The sequence below is a fragment of the Saccoglossus kowalevskii genome, chromosome 5 (genome assembly GCF_978046115.1).
Source record: "Saccoglossus kowalevskii chromosome 5, keSacKowa6.1, whole genome shotgun sequence".
Taxonomy (NCBI): domain Eukaryota; kingdom Metazoa; phylum Hemichordata; class Enteropneusta; family Harrimaniidae; genus Saccoglossus; species Saccoglossus kowalevskii.
In genome coordinates, this window is record NC_140645.1 from 13,001,418 (window position 1) to 13,024,443 (window position 23,026).

The 23,026-nt window shown below is 35.1% G+C and overlaps 2 protein-coding genes across 2 annotated transcripts; both read right to left on the bottom strand.

Moving 5' to 3' along the window:
- Positions 1 to 7,330: 7,330 nt before the first annotated feature.
- On the bottom strand, positions 7,331 to 8,516 carry LOC146745525 (monocarboxylate transporter 13-like). The gene is made up of 4 exons (XM_085498730.1): positions 8,294 to 8,516; positions 8,029 to 8,172; positions 7,476 to 7,777; positions 7,331 to 7,354 (listed from the first exon to the last, which is right to left on the bottom strand). The coding sequence occupies exons 1-4, from the start codon at positions 8,514 to 8,516 to the stop codon at positions 7,331 to 7,333; spliced, it is 693 nt and encodes a 230-aa protein (XP_085354856.1).
- A 3,352-nt stretch (positions 8,517 to 11,868) lies between these two features.
- LOC146745526 (monocarboxylate transporter 4-like) lies at positions 11,869 to 14,940 on the bottom strand. The gene is made up of 3 exons (XM_085499541.1): positions 14,882 to 14,940; positions 13,706 to 14,485; positions 11,869 to 12,308 (listed from the first exon to the last, which is right to left on the bottom strand). The coding sequence occupies exons 1-3, from the start codon at positions 14,916 to 14,918 to the stop codon at positions 12,157 to 12,159; spliced, it is 969 nt and encodes a 322-aa protein (XP_085355667.1). The 5' UTR covers positions 14,919 to 14,940; the 3' UTR covers positions 11,869 to 12,156.
- Between the last annotated feature and the right edge of the window lie 8,086 nt (positions 14,941 to 23,026).

The following is a 23,026-nucleotide window of genomic DNA, read 5'->3' on the forward strand; positions in this document are numbered from 1 at the left end:
TTACCAATCATGAAATACAGTTCATCTAATGTCTGTATCATGGAATGTGGATCATGCTGTCAAAAAAAGTTTTGTTTACCAAATTGTATTTCTCCTTTTTCTTTTCATTCATAAGTTTTAATGTAGCATATATAATTATGCATAATAATCACGTTATAAAGAGAACAAATTTCAATATTATACCTTAATATTTACCCTGTTACGCTGATTTTGATCTTTAACAACTATTTTTAAATAATTAATTTCAAGTAATGTTAACTGTTAGAAAGTACTACTCTTTTCATATAAAATTGTTTTATTCAATGTTAAAGCCAATTACATCATAACAATATTACATCATACAATAAATACATGATGTACATAAAGAAATCTGGCACTCAAATATTTATATAATAAATATATAATTAAGTTAGTAGTGTACAAACGCCCACAATTAGAACAAAATGCTTGGTTATTTTCTCATTGCAAGATAAATTTTGCGAGATTGCGCAGATCAATTATGTTCTTGGATTGCATCAGCAAACAAATTTCAAATGGGATGCATGTTCATAATAATATTTTAGAATATATTTACTTCTAAGGTCACTGTAGAAAGAGCATATCAGACAAAAATTGTATTCATCCTCAATTTAATATGGATAGGCCTACAACAATCACAAATTCTGAACTCCCTGGGAATATTTTGGTGGCGACCTGACTCTATTTTAAGATAATGAGCAGAAATCTGTGACTTTCTGAGGTGCATTTGATCAAGACACAGGATTTCAATGCCAAAACTGAATTTAAACTTGGCATAAGTGCTTAATTTGGACGATGATAGAACAATAGATTGCCAATCTTGTATATCCATATCCCAACATCTTTACCATAACGAATTAATAAAAACAAAAGCATTACCGATCCCATGATTGATCCAAACTTCCCTTAATCCTAATCAAAATAATATGTACTCAACTTTCAAAGCCCAACATTGTTTCCCCTTTTCTGCCTCATCACGTTCATACTTATAACAATAATGTACAATACGACTTCAGGCATTGATAAATGGGTCAGCGGATATTTCACAATTTTAAAAGGTCTGCAAGAGCGAAGGGAATAACGACCAAGCTCACCACGAACTGTTACATTTGAAGCATATGTAGGAACCCCGAGGACAAAATGACAAACAATTATTGTGTCATTGCCATCATTAAACCCCCAGATTTCACCGCCGTAAGTACTAATTGGTAATAGTTTAGCATCAGATATTTTAAAGGTCATATTTGGATCTAGACAACCAAACTTCGCGAGAACTGTTTTACAACAAATATGGCTTATTTGCTTATTTTAGACCCATTAAAAAAAAACTTTTCAGAGTTTTTTAACCTCCCGCTTTTCCGAAAGATAATTTTAGTTTTCTGTTAATTTCCATTTTCAAGCACAAAAATACGAGTTATTTAAAATGCGTTGTAGACGTGCGATTGTGCTGCTAAAAACAACGCAGTAATGTAAATTCCTGAGTGTTAGTGTTCAATGCGAGGATACAGGATTTTACATTGTAATAAATTGAGTAAATTACACAAAATAGTTTGCTCTTTAAACCCTAAATGTGTAAGCTTGAAAAAAAATAAGTTGTGGTTCATGGTGTGGTGTCGAACGCTTCCTGGAAATCAATAAAAGCACAATACAATCTACCCTGAAGACGCAGATATCTAGTTATTGCACATTGCTAAATATACAAGTTGTCAATGGTAACCTATTTTTAATCTCGAACAAACCGTCGGCTCCATATACATAATTTAATACATTATTGTAACAAATAAATGGTACATGTAATACTATGAGATCATTACGAGGATACCTCAAAGTATGCACAAAGACAGTACATCAGGAGTATCGACCGATGCACAGCGGAGGTCGATGCGACGGTGCACTGTCTTTGTGCATACTTTGGAGTATCCTCGTAATAAAGTATACATCTTTTCCTTCCAAGGACACATCATCGGAATGCCGAAATCCAAAATGTTTAGAACAGAATCAGCGAACTTCTCTGTGTGGAGTCCAGTCCTACCCTGATGGCAGTCATGTTTGTTTTTATCATAAAGGACGCTTACGCGCGTAATCATTCCATATTTGGAATTCTCATTCTCTAATAATAATAATCATAGACAGATTGATTTTTAGAAAATCATGTATAAACAATTTTACTTAATTATTAGTACGTTTAATCTGGCCTCAGTAATAACTAAGGCTTTGTATGGAAATGTTTTTGTTACTGATTACCTTACCTAGCAGTTCTTAAACAACCTTTATGTCAAAAAATATTCCAGCCACCCCATCAATTCGAATGGTAAACTAAATGGTAAACGAATTTCAACTATTTTCAAATGTACACAGATATCATGAAGAATAATTAAACTTCTATAACTAGTCTGAATAACCTAGCCATACTATTTAGTTTGACGTTTTATTGTTACAACTGAAATAGTGGACATTTTTAGAGGAATCATATAATATCCGATAATTAGAGCGATTATGGGTCCAATCTATGTTCTAATTGTTCGTGGTTAAAATTGCTTAAGGTAGAAATGCAGTTTACCTGACAGGTATTTTAATCAGTTAATTAGGAAACCAAGATGACCTCCCTTGTCCACAATACTATATGTTTTCGGAAAGCTTGTTGTATGAATTTTCTTCTAAACCATGCTTCTGTTTCCTGTCAAAATTGGTTTACGGGTACATCTGTTTACTATGAAGAAAGTTCCGTCTTGAAAACTGTCTACAAGTTGTCAATTTTGCAGGGCAGCAGCTCAAATTTCACTACTCCAAGTTTATGCATAAATTAACACCCAGACTAGTTGTCTGTACGATTGTTGTAACACGGTTCAACCAAAAACAATGCCCCGACGGCGTTTTGAAGATAAACACATTGTCAATCATTTGTGAAAAATTTAAAATAATAGGTAAAATTGTCTAGGAGCTATTTCTGGGATTTGCACTAAAAAGAAGCTGAGATAATTGCTAATTTGCATAACAATTCACTCAGTAAGACGTTTGCTAATGCTCATAATTGAAATGGATGTAACAGTTCCAAATTTAAATGTATTATCGTTTTGTACAAACTTAAATATTGTGCATAATATGGAGATCCCGTCATTTCTTTTGTTCACCATGTTTCTTTTTTATTATTTATGCACAGCCTTGCTAAATCTTGCTAAACATTCAAAAGAGAGAATGTTTGCACCTGTCATCTATATTTTGAAAACGTCTTTTGAGTATGTTCCACTATACACAATTCTACACAATTTTAACAGTCTATAATCATGACTGTTTGAAAAAAAAATCACTCCCAAGTGCCCACAAACCTGCATCTCCAACTTAAGGTAATGATTAATATTCAAATTGACTGTACATACAATTTAGTCAAGTAATTTTAATTTTATTTGTAAAATTTTTTGAGTATATGCATCATTTCTGAAAACTTTGATATTTACGAGTCGAGTGCAATATTCGGATGGTTGACATAAATTAGGCACAAGAATTAAATTACACCCACAAGCATAGTTACACAGCTGCACGTGTACTGTTTCTCTGTATGATTTACCTTATTACTAGGACTAGGTGGGGTCATATTCATTTATCATAATGCAGACAGAACTGACATACAGAATTTTAACTATAAAATATTACCCTTTCATTAATTCAGTCAACGTTGAAATGATAATAAAGCATATAGCACACACTACACAAGTACTCCCCTTACAAGCAGAATTATGAGAGTAGTATGAAACAATCATCCAGGTGGATAAACCATGGAGAGGCACTCAAACGATTAATATGCTAATTTTTCATAATCTCTATTTTGAGGTTATTTGATGATAGATGATCAACATTAATTGTATCTGCTCGATTTAGCTGAATTTGTTTGGATTGATTGATTTAATGGTGATAAGAATTAAATTTTGTTTCCGCATGTATTTGTTTATTTAAATATTTAAATATGGGGAATATTTTAAATGATTCATATGAGTAGAGCCCCATCTACGTGATGGTACATGTTCCGCTCTAACTAAGAAAATATGTGTAGGAAACTCTACGGGGTAGATGGGTGTTACAAGGGCGTAGAGAAACAATTTCCCAACATCCCGTGGTGTTAGCTACTTATGCACTCACTGATTTAATTGACGTGTTATGCACTATGGTCAATATAATTTCCCCTTCAAAAAATCATTCTCCAATTTCTCAATCTTTTCCCAATCAGTTAGAAGGTGTATACAGAGTATTAACGACTTTTGACGTAGTGATTGATGGATGATAATATATTTTTACCGCAATCGACAAACACATTTATTGTATGCATACTGTGACCACGGGGTTTTGACGCTGCAACAAAGGTATTATATGAAATATATAGTGAATTTGTATCAAATGTTTACCAGAGCCCACCAGAATATTAAATGTCAAAGACCAAAAATCAGTTCTCTGAATATGTTTCATTTTCTTCGCACATTTTCACGGTGGAATACTGATTATTTAAACGAGTATGCAGCCTTTCATGATCTTGGACCAGGAGAGAGTAGGGATTACACAAATATTGTAGGATACCTACAATTGTAGGATACTCTTCTAGGGCAAGAGTCCATCAATCAACAAAGTAATCACAAATGTTTCAGTCAATTAATAAATGTACACTGAAATACAACAATAGTTTACTGTCTTAAAATGATGTTCGTGTACAGCATCCAGACAATTGTGAATAAATGTAAGAAAAGTTTAATTAGAATAAATTCAATTACCCGGGTCGCCAGTATGAGAAAAAAGCTTAATTTTGTGTCGGAAAGGTCAATTTGTGACAAGAAATAAAATAAAACGTCAATACAAATATACTTCCTTTGCTTATCTATGGGAAAAGTCATTCATAGGATTTTAGTTGCACCTGCAATTGTTTCAAATGTTGCAGTGATGTAATGTTCTTATTTTTTTTAAATAAAATATTTAATAAAAATAACTATCATTTATAATATTCTGTATTTGCACTATTAGAAGCACATCTCCAATAGAAGTGCATATAAACCAAAAACGGAAATTTCTATCCCACGATCTCCCTGCACCACAGTAAATTGTGTGCGTTAGAGAGTTCAATAATCTGTATATATATATATATATATATATATATATATATATATATATATATATATATATATATATATATATATATATATATATATATATATATATATATATTTGAATGTAATCAAAACATCTACAAATTACATTTGACTTAATGTCAATCACCGTAATCACTGTAAATCTATCCATGTTAAGAACAACTTTAAAACCCATGACAGTAACTTGAAATTGCGATTTTGCAAATCTGGGAATATGAATATCTTTGCAGCAAAATTATGACTCATATGTCGAACCGCAAACTAATGATATTCCGGTTGCAGAGTCAGGTATCGACTTTCATTGTTTCATCTGCTTGTGATTCCTTTCTGTGTTCCCTGAAAGCGGCAATACAGTACAGCAAAGCCGCCACAAGATTGCATATGGCGCAGAGATAAAATGCTATCCTAAAACTGCCCGTGTTATCATATATCCAACCTGTTGAGAGAGAATAACAATACGGCTTTCTTTTATACATTATTAGTAAACTAAACATGATCAATCAAACCCACAAACTTATTTCCTAGGTTTTAACGTAGGTTGATTAACGCATAAGGCCTGGGTGAAATTTGGTTCACAATTACAAAAAACAATTATATAAATATCAGAATTCTGATATATTCAAAAGATCCTTTCCACTAGTAAATGGCTCCTCACTCAACAATGAATAGAACGAGCGGTTGGATTGCAAAGTAACTATTGGCTAAGCTTGTTGTACATAAATTCAACTGACTATAGGAACTATTGATGCTGAAGATATATTGCAAGGGCAGGAATTAAAAGTAAAAATCCAATGAAATCAAGCAAAATACTGTACAAGTAATATATATCAAATTTGTTTATTAACCAGAAAACCAAAAAACACCACTCACATATTTGACATACTAGATGCATGGGGAAAAATAATAGATGTTTAAATTTTGGGGAATAATTTGAGAACCGCATCAAGTGAATAACAAAATATGGCAGCAATATTTTAATTATTTCTTTACAATATCATGAATAAAATTGCCAACATCGAATGCAAACTAGCATTAAGTTCTTTACTTTGACAAAGAAATTTGTTGTTATAACAACAATCATTTCATTGTCACGTGAACTGTATGTAAAATACTGTTTACATTTTTTTGAGTGCATATTTTCTTCCAAAATGTGGATTCAACATTTTGCCTGTTATATAGTGGTTTATAACTTTGGACTAAACAGACATAATTTGTACTCGATTATTCAGAGTGCTTATACCTGACATCTTGATTTCTGTTAAGATAACATTGTATTTTATTGGTATGTTTGCAAATGTGTATTGCACTGTGTAACAATTCTCTCCAAGAGTGGAATGAAACCCAGTGTAGTATTCCCATGGGATTCAGGAGATACATTGCCAATGATATTGATTACAGGATAAACGATTTACTTCATTGAACACATACAGCAATGCATATTCCCTCTTGAACCAGGAACCTTTTATTGTTTATCACCAGTAATCAGTCAAGTAGAAACGGCCAAATAACTTTATCAGATTTTGACCAACCTTTTCTCAAACGTTGCATGATATTTTCACACAGGACACCTGTCGTTCATACTAAAGGAATATTTTATACTGATGAATAAGGTGACTAAGTTGATACAGTTCAAAGTATAATTACTCAAGTTATCGTACACATTAACAATTATTAACAACGACGACACCGACGACAACAACATCGACGCTCACTTACATTTTCCCCTTACCTTTGCTCTTCATCTTTGATGATACGGGCAAGGTAAAAATTATTATAGAATAAAATTAATGAAATAGAGAAAGTGTATAGCGTGTTTAATTTCGATAGAGTGAAAACAAAACATATCTTACCCCCAAACTGTGAACCTAGAACTCCCGCAAGTCCGATTACTAATAACGTCATTGAATTTGCGTGTGAATAATTTGTTACTCCTGCCATTAATTTCATGCAAACATAATGTACAGGAACGTATATCCCATCACAAGCTCCAATAAGAACACACGCAGCAATCAACACAGGAAACATGGTTGTTGATGCAATTGTTAGTTGCGCAATTCCCGTAGTAAGCATAAGGATCGGCAGAATGCAGATTGGTCGTATATAGGCCTTATCCACAATCCATCCTTGAACAAGTCTGGTTGAGAGGCTGGCAATACCTACTGCTGTTACTAGAAATGCTGCTTTCAGTTCTTGGGTTCCATTATCAACTGCATAAGGAACGGTGAGTGAGAGTAAAATTAAAAAACTTATGTTTGCTGCAAACATGCCCAATATTATCAAGGCAAAATTTAGGTTCGTACACAACAGTCGAAATCCAAGGCATTGAACAATTCTTTTAAAACGGCCATCACATGTCTTGTCCGTGTTTTTCTTTTCTTGTTCTTGACTTGTAACAACGATTGGACGCATAACAGCAGCACATGCAAAAGTATTGGCGTTGATTGCAGATAAAATTATAAACGATCCGCGCCAACCGTATTTACTAACAAAAAACTGAGTCATCGGAGGAAAAATAAAAAAGGCAAGGCCACTTCCAATACAGGCAATCCCAGTTGCAGTTGCAAAATGTTTGTCAAAGTATTTCGACAGAATCGGCAAACTTGTGGCTATCAAAAAACCATGACCAATACCTGAATGTATAGATAGACAGATATACGTTATGATGTATCTGTATAAGAACAGTTACAAACCATGAATTAATATCTCAGATGCTAAACCATTGCATGTCAGAAACGAAGTACCAAATTTCATCAATTGACAGTAATCGCGGATTGAAATGCAATGACATTGATAACTAATACACTTACTGTAAACTGCAACATATTTCAGTAAATATTATAACAATTGAATAATTGATGACAATAACACTGACATTCTCTACCTGTTATGGCACCATATGATATGTACAGATAATACATATTGAAAGCAAAGGAACTCAGCAACAACCCAATAGTTGATAAAGTAGCGCCAATAAGCATAGTAGGCCTTGTGCCATATCTGTCATTTAAATAAATACCAATTGGACCTGTCGAAGTAGTATATGGTTTATTCAACTAAAAATAAAAATTTGTAAAAGTAAATGGTGTAAGTGTATAAAATTACCCTAAATCACTCCAATAGAAATAACATATATAATGTATACGTACCTGTGAAAAACATAAATCCGAAATACAAAGAGGTGACTAAAACAATCTCCACGACAGAATTGTTGACCATAGTTGATTGCAGTGCAACGATGAGTACACCGGTATGTGCAAAGACTCCCAATGTCAGCATACGAATTAACAGACTACTACAAACCACAATCCACCCCCATCCACCATCTGGGGGTTGGGCGTACGTCTGTGGTGGGTTCGTGAAACAAGTCATTTTCTTACTGTGTGTATAAAAAGCATACATTAAACCCACTCTGCAAAACTGTAAATCAGGGAAGGATTTTTATGTACGAAGAACACATGTCCCCAGTCATATAGTCATCTTCAGATGCACTATGGTAATACAACTCATGGAGTGGGGTGGACACTTGTAGGATGTAGGTGGGATTTGTCAACGACTTCTATCCATACAGCATACACAATCATACACAAACGTCTTCGGTATCAACTAGTTAGGTAATAGCCGTGTACACCACGTTTTTACACCACACTAACGTAGCAAGTCGTGCACAGTCGGGTGCACTGACGGTCAGTTGTAGGATTTCGGATTTCTATGATGTCGATAAATTACAGCCGTGCATAATCACGTTTTCAATGAACTGATAATGTAGCGAGTGATGTAGGGTTCACCCGCCACACACACAATCTTCTTATAACACAAATAAATCAATATTAATCAACTGTGGATTAACCCACAGAGAACTCATGATGCGAGGTGCATAATTTTGGGACAAGCTATAGGGATTTTTGTACAATATACAGTACAAGTAAACTTGTAAGACTTCTGTTGTTTCAGCAAGTTACGTTATGACCATGTAAACATGTTTCCAGTATTCCAGTAATTCAACTACGTGGTTCTGATGCACATCCCCGACAAGTTGATACTTTTTCGATTTTCAATAAAACATAAGAGTATTTTTGGTTTTAAACACAGCTGTGTCTGTTACATTTACAGCTAAATCCACGATACGTGTGGATTAGAGTTTGAGTTAACTTTTTAGCTCCACTGTCATCAAAGATGACATAGCAAAGCTGTTCATACAGCTGATTGTCCTTCGTCATCCACCCGTCAACAATTACACTGGCTGACTAAGATGTCCCACTTCATAAGTCAAAACTTAGAATCGAGTGCCTGGACCATTGAAGTTCTCATGCCACCAATCAAATCATATGGTTGCTATATGAGTTTTATCTGAAACGTGATATGTGAGAATGTATTGAAATTACGTCGTGTTTTTGACAGGTACCAGTGACCTGTAGATTTGGGCAACTCCTGATTAAACACACAACTGGCTGCATTTCTGGGAATACTGAAGGCAGAGCCACGATCGATGCATGACAAGGTGAATAAATATCTAAAAACAGAAACTTTGCAATTTGCTTGCTGGTGTTTATGTAAGGTAAGAACTATTTTTGACTAGGAAGCAACATCAGAGCAACGAGGTATGAGTCAAAAATAACGTCAGCTCGATTGATGACGAGGGGAGCACAGGTCAAATGGACTGACAGCGAACCGTCCATTCTCCCCACAAAGCTTTAGTTATCAAAATGTACTCTATTACATACTGGACTAGCCTACCAACATATAAAGCTAATATACGATTGCTGAATTCCCCAATATTGACAGAAGCCCGGACAAATCTATGTGTTTACATGCTTTTTTTGGTCAGAAGTATTTCACATACATATCTTTCCAGCAAATTGTTATTTTGTAACCTGTTTTGTAGAAATTTAATAGAGTTATATACGATGAAAGAATCTAGGTCACTGAGACAAGTAACTAGTATGTGCTTGTTGTCATTTTAAATTCGGTTTGACTGATTTAAATGTAGCTAAGCATAGCCGACCTTTGATTGAACCCGGAAAGCCTGACTGGAGATTATCTGTATTTTGAGCCTGTATTCACATACAAAACCTGGGCAAATATATAACAGCCAAGTTGAAAGGGAAAATACAGCCCTAATTGTAATTTGAGAGAAGTCAGTCATTATTATTCCCTTATATATATATAGCATAGTTTTGTCCACCATTGTTCATAAAATATTCGAACAATGCCGACTGCGAGTTAACAGGCTTGTCAACTCATGGTGGAGCCTTTACTCATTCGTTTGCATGAAACTCCACTCTATGGTATGGTTTCACAAATACTAACGCCAGGTACTTACTCACTTTATACTACGTGTACATATCGTAATTAGACGGTTGGTTCAGTAATTGCCTGGAGCTGTACACACTCCGTAGCCATCGCCAATGTGAAAGACCGTCTAAGTTACTGAACTCTGTTCTTGTTTGACCTTATTGTCGGGCGCCCTCAGTTGATGTTACTTTGATCACTCTTTGAATTCCTGCTATTTTCAGATACTAAATAATTATAAAGAATCGATTGAACTACAAAATTACCCCTAGTCCAACTAAGACAACTGGTGTGCAATCACTTCCCAGGTTAGGATTCGATATACGGAAGCCATATACAATCCATTGTAAATGACTGTAAAACGAGTTCAGAAAAGAGTGGCCATTTGATTTGTGACGTATTATTGCAAGCAAGTTCGTATTTTGTTTCCTCATTTTTATATTAAGTATATAAAATGTATCTAACTATTGAGTTTTTAATAAACTACACAAATGTGCAATAATTAATTGCCAACTTGAGTTTTATCATTAAATGTTTAATACAATATAAAAATGTATATGTAATGTATATGTTTATGGTATTCCAAGATAGTAAATGACAGTTACTACTGTTAGGTGGGTATGGAACAGCATATATGCATTATTTGAATTAAAAATTGTGGGCTTTTTCGGATTGCGATCACCCACTTTATTAAAATGCGCCATCACGCGTTAAATTGGAGATACTTTTCATAATTGTTATTTATTTATTATTTATTTATTTATTTTTTTTATTTTTTTTATTTATTTTTTTATTTATTTATTTATTTATTTATTTATTTATTTATTTATTTATTAAAACAACACTGGAAATGTTCACCGTCTGTTTACATTATAAACATTATAAGTCTCCATTTAAAATCATGAATTTGATGAACACACATGATACTGAATCTTTAAATAATGACATGACATGACATTATACTCTGAATGCAGACCAATATTATTTCAAATGTTGCGGTGATGTAATGTTCTATTTTTTTAAATTAAAATATTCCAAAATAATAAAAATAACTACCATATCCTGTATTCAATAATGTGAATAGATAATTTGTAACTGTAATCAAAACATCTAAATCAGTTGTGTTAAAAAAAATACATTTGGAAGTTTCTGAGTGCCCATCATAACTTGTCTACAGTCCGGAGTGATACTATTGTCTACAGGGCATACATTAACAGGAAATAAATCACAGTAATTGAAGAGCTGTTCATGCATTGACTAATTGCATGACAGCTCATAAATATCAAAGGAAAATTTGCTGTTGCAGCATTAAATGCAAAGGAAAGTGGGATTTAGATCGTGTTATAATCCACATTTTTCTTGGAATATTTGTAAGCATGTTCATATTGAGTTTATATAATTATGCTACTGGTCAAGTACCACACGAAACGTCATGTAAAATGATTATGTATTCAATTACCAGCTAAATGGGAACGCACTGGTTATTGTTACATACCGAAGTCAATGTGATGTTGAGCAAAATTACATTTGATTTAATGTCAATCTCTGCAATCACTGTAAATATATTCATATTATACACATATACATATACAACTTTAAAACCCAGGACAATCACAAATTGTGATTTGGCTAATCTGGGAAGATGAATTTCTTTGGAGCAAAATTATGAACAATATGTAGAACCGCAAACTAATGATATTCCACCAAACCGGTTGCAGAGTCAGGTATCGACTTTCATTGTTTCCTCTGCTTGTGATTCTTTTCTGTGTTCCCTGAAAGCGATGATACAGTACAGCAAAGCCGCCACAAGATTACATATGGCGCAGACATAAAATACTATCTTAAAACTTCCTGTGTAATCATATATCCAACCTGTCAAGAGATAATAATGATAAGGCATTCTTTAATACATTATTAGTAAACTAAACACTATCAATCAAACGCACATAATTATGTCCCAGATTTTCACGTAGGTTGATCAAAGCCTAGAGCCTGGAGGAAATTTGGATCAAAATTATAAAAAAAGAATTATAGAGAAATACATTTGAAAAGAAAGTTTGTTGAAATTGCCGAAGCCCACAATGAAATAGAACAAACATCTTTTACATATATATATCGATGGGAGTGGTGACTTGTCGAACATCTCACCGACTAAGTGCAGTATTGCATTAGTTGACTAAATACGTAACAGATGTATCATTCCGTGTTAAAATATTTCAGGTGTGATAGAAGTAAACACGGAAACAATATTGGAATACGAAACTGAATACGATGAAAGCCTATGTCGATACAGCACTCAAATTTATCCGTAATTGGATTATTCACTAGTGTACTGGTGCTGTTTCGGGTTCTATGTTGAATACTTGATCAGTCGGAACAGTACTTGACCGAAGCGTTCGTTTTATTTACCTTTTAGAGAGTTCGACGTTTACTTATTACTTTCATTAAACAATTTAGTTAACATGGAGAGTAATTCTTCGTCGTTTGGTGTGTCGTTTTTCACGAGCTTGTCAGTACGTAGAGTAGAACTTGTAAGTTTATCTTTCAATTTAGTATTTCTACGAAATGCAATAAGGGGAGGATTTGAAAAAAATGTTACAGAGAAACTGATCATTTATTCTGTACTTGTCCCCTTGTATATACGTGTTGAACGTAGTTGTGAATATTGCCTGCCTTTCATTATCAGGCACTGTTTCACGTAAATGTGAGATACGATTGTCATGTTCATTAATTGAAGAGTATCTATTGATATCAATATCTGTGTGATCTCTTTCACGCAATTTTTCAATTAATAAATTACGTTTATGTAAGAAATCGTTTACATTATTACATGTACGAGCATACTAAATAGTTTCGCCTTTAATAAATCCTTTGAATACTGATGTAGGGTGACAAGAGTTACGTTTCAAATATTCAAATGTTTCCGTTGTCTCGGTGTGCGTTTTCACGTCTAGTATATTCAGACCATGGAAGCGTTGTCTTTTATATAGATCAAGGTCAAGGTACGTGACTTGTGTCATAGAGTATTCAAATGTGAGTCGGTATTTGTCATGAAGCATATTGGCATCATGAAAAAAATAGATTAAGATAGTATGTGGGTTGAGATCTCATCGTTGTTTAAAAATATAATATATTCAATGTTATTATTAAAAATGTTTAATTTTAAGAAAGGATAGATTTATATTGAGAATGCCAGTTAGGAAAACGAACATAAAGAATAAATTGGTGAACTTACTTGTTTAAATTCAATAGAGAAAAAAACATCATACCTCCAAACTGTGAACCTAGAACTCCCGCAACTCCGGTTACTAACAATGGCATCGAATTTGCAAGAGAATAATTTCTTGCTCCTACCATTACTTTCAAACAGACATAATGTACAGGAACGTATATTCCATCACATGCTCCAATAAAGACACACGCAACAATCAAGACGGGCAACATGGTTGTTGAAGCAATTGTTAGTTGCGCAATTCCCATAGTAAGCATAAGGATCGGCAAAATGCAGATTGGTCGAATATAGGCCTTATCCACAACCCATCCTTGAACAAGTCTGATTGAGAGGCTGGCGATGCCTACTGATGTAACTAGAAATGATGCTTTCAGTTCTGGAGTTCCAATATCAACTGCATAAGGTATGATGAGTGAGAGTAAAATTAAAAATCCTATGCCTCCCGCAAACTTGCCCAATATCATCAAAGCAAAATTATGGTTTGAACACAACAGTCGAAACCCAAGGCCTTGAAGTATTCTTTCAAAACGACCATCACTTGTCTTGCCTGTGTTTTTCTTTTCTTGTTCTTGACTAGTCACAATGATTGAACGCATAACAGAAGCACATGCAAAAGTATTGGCGTTGATCGCAGATAAAATTATAAACGATCCGCGCCAACCGTATTTACTAACAAAAAACTGAGTCATCGGTGGAAAAATAAAAAAACCAAGGCCAGTCCCAACACAGGCAATCCCAGTTGCAGTAGCAAAATATTTGTCGAAGTATTTTGACAGAATCGGTAAACTCGTGGCATTCAAAAATCCATGACCAGTACCTATAATGTATTGGAAAGACAGATAAAAGCCATGATTTAGTTAAACCTGCATAAGAACCCTTACAAACCACAAGTAAACCCATTGAACTTCTGGAAAACTTGTATCTTAGGTGCTAAAACTTTATATGACCGAAACGAGCATACTACCTGAGAGAAATGATGGATTTAAATGCAAATAGAATCATGGTTAACGTGCAGTGAATATGGTACAACGCTTCTGCATATGCATTTTTCTATGCACATTAACTGTCGACATGGCAGAGATAACCAATATAGTGTTACATACATTCATACACTTGCCAAAAACTGCAATATATTTAAGTAAAGAAAGAGTGGTTTTCTCTAAAATATTATAACAATTGAATAATTGATGACAATAACACTGACAATACCTACCTGTTATGACCCCGTATGATATGTACAGATAATACATATTGAAAGCAAAGGAACTCAGCAACAACCCAATAGTTGACAAAGTAGCCCCTATAAGCATAGTAGGCCTTGTGCCATATCTGTCATTTAAATAAATACCAATTGGACCTGTCAAAATACCATATGATTGGTCTTTATGATACTAAATTCCAGGTTATAGTGACAGAGTGTGAAATTACCCTAAATCACCCACGATAGAAATAACAAATATACTTTATACGTACCCATGAAAAACAAAAATACGAAATACAAAGAGGTGACTAAAACAATCTCCACGACAGAATTGTTGACCATAGTTGATTTCAGTGCAACGATGAGTACACCGGCATGTGCAAAGACTCCCATTGACAGCATACGAACTGTCAGACTACTGCAAGTCACAAACCATCCCCATCCACCATCTGGGGGTTGGAAGTACGTAAGTGGTGGGTTTGTGAAACAAGTCATTTTCTTTAATACTGTGGTATGGAAAGCATATAATAAGTAAATTTGTCATGTACAACGAACACACATCCCCAGTTACATAGTCATCTTCAGATGCACTATAGATGCACTCATGGCGCAAAGAGACAGTTTCCGATTTGAATAACAACAAAAACAACGCCAACATGGAGGACAGCGGCGATGTTGTCGCTATCGTATGTACTGGTTTATTCAAAGATTAAAGCGAGATGTGATGAGGCCGTCGATGATGACCTTGCTGACGTAATTAATGGTCTTTTCCGTAAAGGAATTTCGGACGAGAAATATGATGATTTAAGAATTATAATAGACCAGAAAACTGTCATGGTTTAATGAATGTAAACCACTAAAACTTACTAGATCATGTTAGGTCATGCAAACTACTTGTTAAATTTATGCAGACGAGATTGCATGAGAAATTATTTGACTATTTTTATTTATGCTTCACATCAGTGCTATTTACAGACATTGCATATGGAGATGATGTAATCAGGTAGGTTAAAGAATGTGAACAAGGCAGGGAAGCACAACTGGTACACGTGGAACCACAAAAGGCCTTCGATTTAAAGGCATGAGAGGTGCAAGATTCAGAGGAGGAATAGAACGTAGCTACAGACGTCAACAATATAGAGATCTTCAAGCAGACTACAAAACATTCATTGCATGTGGAGTACAATTACAGGTGATGAGACAATACTTTGGATTTGGTTTGTCGTGCTCATATTTGCTTTGCTGATGGCCCTGAGTAACCCAGCATTGAAGGTTAAATCCAGAAGCTACTGGATAAATCAACAATCAAACCAATGGATTGGCATGTGCGCCAAGATTGGCTACAAAATTGCTAAAGCCTGCATATGTCACACTTAGGAAATTGGGACATGTCAATATTGGTTACATTGATGACTCCTTATTAAAAGCAGACATAATATATGTAAAACTCTTATCAACTTCAGACTACTTAACCCATCGGTCGAAATAACTACTAATCTAGCTGCAAATTGCGAAATGCTCTCTCCACCTTCTGCCCTACCAGTTCAAAATCTTTCTATAACCTTCCTCATTCATAACGCTTCAACAAAGCTACCTTTACAACATTGTGATCGATTTGGAAAACACATACAAAGCTTTGCCTGTCAATAATGCACTAAGATTCATAACCCAATTGTCACACGGCCATTTCTCTGTTCTATACCTTTATTTTGACTATTAGCTTCCGCACGCAACCTCAACACGCCAGTTCATGCTTTCTTACTATCTCTTTCCCTCTTTCTTCATATTCTCTTACCTTCTCTCTCCCGCGGTCTCGTTCTTTCTCTCTCTTAAATTGTTACACTCTCTCTCACTCTTCTCTCACTCACACGCCCTACCCTCACAAATACTCTTTGAGTTAACAATATCCATGCTGAAAAGGTGTAATTCAAGTTCCAGTTGTATTACATAAGACAATTAATTTAATGTCTACCAGGCAGTACAACCTGGTTTGACAACACAGTGTTCTCCGGGCCTTAAACAGTTATGAAACAGTTAATTTAGTCAGAGGATTATTGACAATAGAATCCAGATAGATAGTGAACCAAAATTCAGAATCAATACTGAATTAGAATTCCAATCCGAATTAAAATCACAATCCGAATCACAATCACAATCCGAATCAAAATCACAATCCCACTTATGACTACAAAATGTCACAGTGTAAGGCCTGCTTATTGCTATTTAGAGGGAACCCACAGTACTCACACTGGACAGGGGGATCTGTCACTGCTAGAATGGGGTAAACACGACAATAGTACTAGAAATGACATTTACATACTCTAAATTATCAAGTTAAATTTCGTGGCTTTAATACCTCTCAAAATAATTACAAGAAACAAAACACAGAAAAATACAATGAATAAATTCACTAAAATAGGGGATTGTCTATGGCAGTGTCCATTGGTGATAAGTCACAGTTCAAGGATGTTAAAAGTGATGACAGTCAACACAACAACGAACAAATACAGGAGTCTTGCTTGCAGAGGAACGCTGTTATTCTGGAGGGCACCGCTGATAGCAGGATCATAGAGCACTTCATAAATCTCCCAAAATGATGATTGAAGCCTATATCACTTGTCTCACAATATTACAGCAGCAACACACAGGATACTTAGTTGAAATGATTTCCAATTGTCCTTCCAGAGTTGTAAACAAGTATGACCTGTCAATCACCTTTATGACAGTTATCACACGGCAATGCACCTCGTTTCTTTCCATGATTCCATGCACACATCTATATGATTTTTAGGGAAATATAGTGGTTGAATTTTGAAAAAATGATATACCCATAATATTGCTTGTGTGAGCTTTGGTCATTGGGTGATTGTCTTTCGCCACACAAACCTAAACGAATGCTGGTAAAACATTTCTTGTACGCCGAGTTGTGACTGGGTTGGGTAATTGGGTAATTGCCAACTGTTTCAAATACCACGCGATAACGCAGAATTCGACGATGATATATGGTATTACAATTCGGCATAATTCCAGAAGGAGTACCTACACTTTATGCATTTTTTTAAATTATGCTAATTTATTCATGACATATAGTGTGTATATATAAAAAGATATACTACATATTTCCATTATTGAGTCACAATTGTCAATAATAATGCCAATTCGGTGTTTTATTCTTGTGTAAACTGTATGTATGCCATACCCCGTTAGTGTACATCTTGAGTCTGAACCGACTTGGTGTTTGCCATTTGCGTTAACCATACCTGACCTAACCCTAATGCCAAGACAAATTCCTGTTAACAATTGTAGCTCAATAATGACACTCTCTTTTGCGCTGTCTGCTGGTAAGTTGGAAAGATGTCAAATGATTAAACAAGTCGTGTTTAATTAATTGCCACCATTACAAGTTGTTAAATTGGGAGAACAACAGTTTGGACAAATATTGGCCATGTATTTGTGAGTAAATACCTGTCGTTTAATTAATTTCCAACTGTAAAAGGTTGTTGAATTGAGAGAATAAAAGTGTCGACAAATATTTGATACTTATTTAGAAGTAAAGAACTCGTGTTTGATCAAATTCCGCCATTGTAAGGTGTTAAAATAATGAAATAAATATACTGGGGTCTTTGGATATTTGATCTAATTGTGAAACTTTCTAACAAAATGTCAATTGCTGAATTCGAACCTTCAATCAACAATTCCACAGACACGGTATTATATACAACACCACAGAAGATATTCATCTGTTGCCTGAATTGTTTTCGTAATATAGGGAACGCCAAAACTTTAATATCAAACAAAACTTACCTCGACTTGGGTCTTCTGTTTATATCTTGTCACGATCTGGTAACTGTTGAACAAATTGCGCATCGTTCAGTTTAAGACGTAAGTTATTTTATTATTTATTCATTCAGTTTTGCATGGTGGAGTTTCGTGAAGTTTATTATTTTTTCGCGACGTTCTTTGTTCACTTGTCATGGTTTGAGGGATTTCAGTTTATTTCATTTACGCTTTTTACAGTAGCTCTGAGCGGGACTCAAACCCACTGCTTTTCAAGCTAATTTTGTTTTATCTCGACAGCTCGCTTGTGTGCCACACCACGACATTGGTCGTTGGTCATTTTGCTAACTACTTTCAATATTCCGATTAGTTCCAATATTCTGAACGGGAAATCCAAAACTATTGCTTCGGTTCCGGTGAGTATGTATCTAGTGGGATTCGAACCCATGTCGTTTGTATTAGGAGGTTTTTAATTAACCATGTTTGCTACGCCGTAATATGCGACCACTTCCTCGCACGTCACGCCATGACCCAGTTTCAACCACACGGTCATTTTGCAACGAAGTGAGTGACCCTTGGCGTGACCCCACTGACTGTATGATCGTTCTGTTAATTGTTAAGCTAGGATTTATTACGTTTTTATCATTATATTGTCACGTGATTTGTTCCACTTTATGTGTAATGTTTTAAGTATTTTTATTGTAATTTATATATACCAATTTGTATATACCGAGGAAACGACCTCGATTGAAGGTCATGTATTTTGTAACGTCACCAATTCGTGTGTAGGTACGGCCTCTGGAATTGTGCCTGAAGTTTTTCAATCGGGATAAATGAATTAGGGAAGATGATAAAGTTAATTTCGAAAGTTGAAGATTTGTCCCGAGTGTACACCAACCACTCTATCAGAGCGACGGCGTGTACAGTTCTTCACTGAGACAAGACATATCATGTACGTGTCACATAAAAAATGCGAGCATCCGATCTCACACCAACAAACTTACCTCAGAACAACAACAAAACTTATCAGGCATACTGTCACAAAACTTTGTTAATATCAAACATGTATCCAGGTCAGAGGTCGCTGTGCCCGTCACCGCCCCCAAACTGTTAAACGTCAAGTATCAAGAGTTACATGTCGTATGATGAGCCACAAAACCGGTTTAATTCACAACTGTACTTTCAATGGGCCGATTACAACCCAAATTGTACAAAAACCGGGATGAGAACGTGGAAAATCTGTTGTTTTAATGATCCAAACTGCACACGACCCTGTATTTCGTTGACATAGTAAGTAAAAGGTCAGGAAGGTCATCTTTTGTTATGTTAATGTTTGTGTTTAGGCTGTTCTATTTACTGTGGGTACGTTTCGTTTTCACGCAGAATATTCATGTCCAAGAGCCATAATCATGATCTTATAGTAGATGCAAGTAAACCTTTTTTTACTACCTCCATGGTCTTACATAGTATTGTTTCGTCCACCATTGTTTATATAAAATACATGTACACAGTCAGTAAACGAGCTTATCAACTCATGGCGAAGCCTCTACTCTCTCACTCATTCGCATGAATCTACACTCAATGGTGTGGTTTCACAAATCCTAACGCCAGGTACTTACTTACCTCAGACTACTTGTACATATCGTGATTAGGCGGTTGTTTCAAGAATCGCCTGGAACTGTACACACATCCGTCGTCACCATCAATGTAAAAGGTCATCTGCATCTGCTAGTTTTTGTTTGACCTTATTGTCGGGCGCCCTCGGCCGGCCAACTCTAACAGATTTTCCTTTTCACACTCCTTGATGTTGGAATTCCTGCTATTTTCAGATACTAAATACTTTATATAGTTGCAATCAATTGAAATACGAATTAATCTCTAGTGCAACTAATACAACTGGAGTACAATGGGATTTGACATACGGAAGCCTTATAACATTTGTTGTAAATAGCGGCCAAACGAGTTCAGAAAAGAACGTCATCCGTTTGTGTACACATTTCAAGGCTCAAATAAAATATATAGTAACAAAAAACAGGTAAACGGACACAGATACGGTTACGTAACAGGTTCATATACAACAATTAAGTCATTATACGTAGACAGTGATAGCCAAGTAGACTGAAACAAAGGCACGCAAGCCAAGAAAGGAAAACAATATTAACAAATTAAATTAGTGTTCTTTACTGTAATTTCATTTGAAAATTGTAAAATATCGTTCTCGTCTAAAGATACTATGACATCATTAATGCAGTATTTGGTCTTGAGGAGTTTGATGGAGTTGGTAACTTGATGGTATTCATGTTTGCCTACTAGCTGAACTTGTTATGAAACCATAGGGCGTCTGCGTTGTCTTGATTGTCTAGCTTGCGGAAGCGTGATGCGTGGATGGCAACATTAGCAGTGGTGATGATAAAGACAGCCAGGCGGTGAGTATCGTCAACTCGTCTTGGTCTTGGTGGACCAAAGACATACCATGATATTGGAATGTTGCTCTAGATATCTTAATAAAAAAATACTCGTAGTGTATGCGCCGTGCGAGATGCGCCATTTTAAATCTCTATTTATTAACAGGCAAATCGTAACAGACAATGTGTATACGATCGGGAGAAAAAACAGTTTGTACAGATATTAACAATTTATAAAGTGAGCCTTTTTCGATTTGTAATAATGCATGTATTTTTTTTTCTTTCAAACAAAGGTTTTTTTCACTCAAGGTATAATAATGGAGGAACACATTCCTGTGGTAGAGCAAGTTAAATATTGTTTTATAAAATAATTTTTAGTTATCAGGGTTCTTATTGGTAATATTTTTCATGTTAATTCTATATCAATCATGGATTTCATGACTTGTTGCTATTTGATACTTGAAATTTTGGTCAAGTTATACTGTTGTCCTTAGTGATAAGTAGTAGAACAAACATTACACTCCTGTCAGTTACATTCACATGTGGAAGTCATTGGATGTGGATATGATCACATATAGACTATCACATTTCACTGTGAAGTAGATAGTGGATGACTTGAGAAACATCATTGTAGATCATGTCACTTGTCTGTAAGTGTTGAAACTTGGTGGGTTCTTAGAAAGAATATTATTTATTGTCCTTCAAATATTTTATTATAAGGTAGTAATCAGATCAGAGTGTCGTTTTTATTTTGTTTTATGTGTTATATTTCAAAAACCTTTTATTGGCTGTATTTGCTCTATAACAAACCCATCTAAACGAGCATTGCATTTACTGCAGGGATGTTTTTATACAAGGGAACAGGGTGCAGTGCCTACCCTGATGAACAGATCCTCTGGCAACCATAAAATTCTGACTGACCAGGGATCACATGTGGCCACAGTCTTCAACTTTGACCTGTCTGATAGTAATTCTGGCCACAAGGAAGCCATAGAATGCTCCATTTTAACTTAGAATTATCAAAAACTACACACCCTGGTAGAGAGAACCCTATCTCTCCCACTTGGTGGCGGGCTGAATTGCAGTGCTCCCTCTTTCAGTTTTTTTTTCTGGAAAAAAAAATATTGTATACTGTATGGTTATTTTTACGACCACTTCATTCATGCATTTCTAATTCAGTAAGTTAGTGAACTTTGTTTTGACAATAAGCTGTTATCACCATAAAAAGTGTTAAATTCTCATTCAATGCTCTGGATGAGCCAGAGTTGCTTTATTTACATGCGTGGATGTGGTGGACTGTCACTAGTTATGATAACCCTGTCCATGTCCGCCATCCAAGAAATACCAGAGGTAAAAACCCTCTGGAAACCTGTGTCCGAATGCAATGCACTACACAGTAGAGGGAAAGTGTTGGACTACATAAAGGTGAAACTAAGTGAACTTTTAAATATTTGAGGTAACTGAAATTGAACGTCTGTGAGCTGCTGACTAGACTGACTACCACTATTCCCTATCTGGGAAAGAATATGTCTTCACTATACTCTCATTCCACTGAGTAAATTCCATTACACTTCATTCATTCAATAATGATGGATGAGCCAGAGATGCAACAGCTTTAGATTCCACTAAAGAAGGAAGGGTTGTCAAACTATCTGATTACAGACTAAGGTTTTGGGATACAAGGAGTTAAGATTCCAGTGAATCATCAAGATGTTCTTTGCAGTTTAGAATTTCCATCTATCATGATGTTTAAAACATATTTCATTGATGTTGACATTAGCAGCAGATGTTGCTCCCATGCACTGTAATGAGTGAAACTCTATCAGGGCAATCTGTTTCAATCTAGCGACAAGAGTTTCCAGTGCCCTGGTATAACTTGAAGGATTGTTTTGAAATACACTTTACAGAATCCAAGCAAATACTCAAAAGGTCTATCTCAAAGGGAGGCATCTACACTTTGTATCAGATAGCTCTG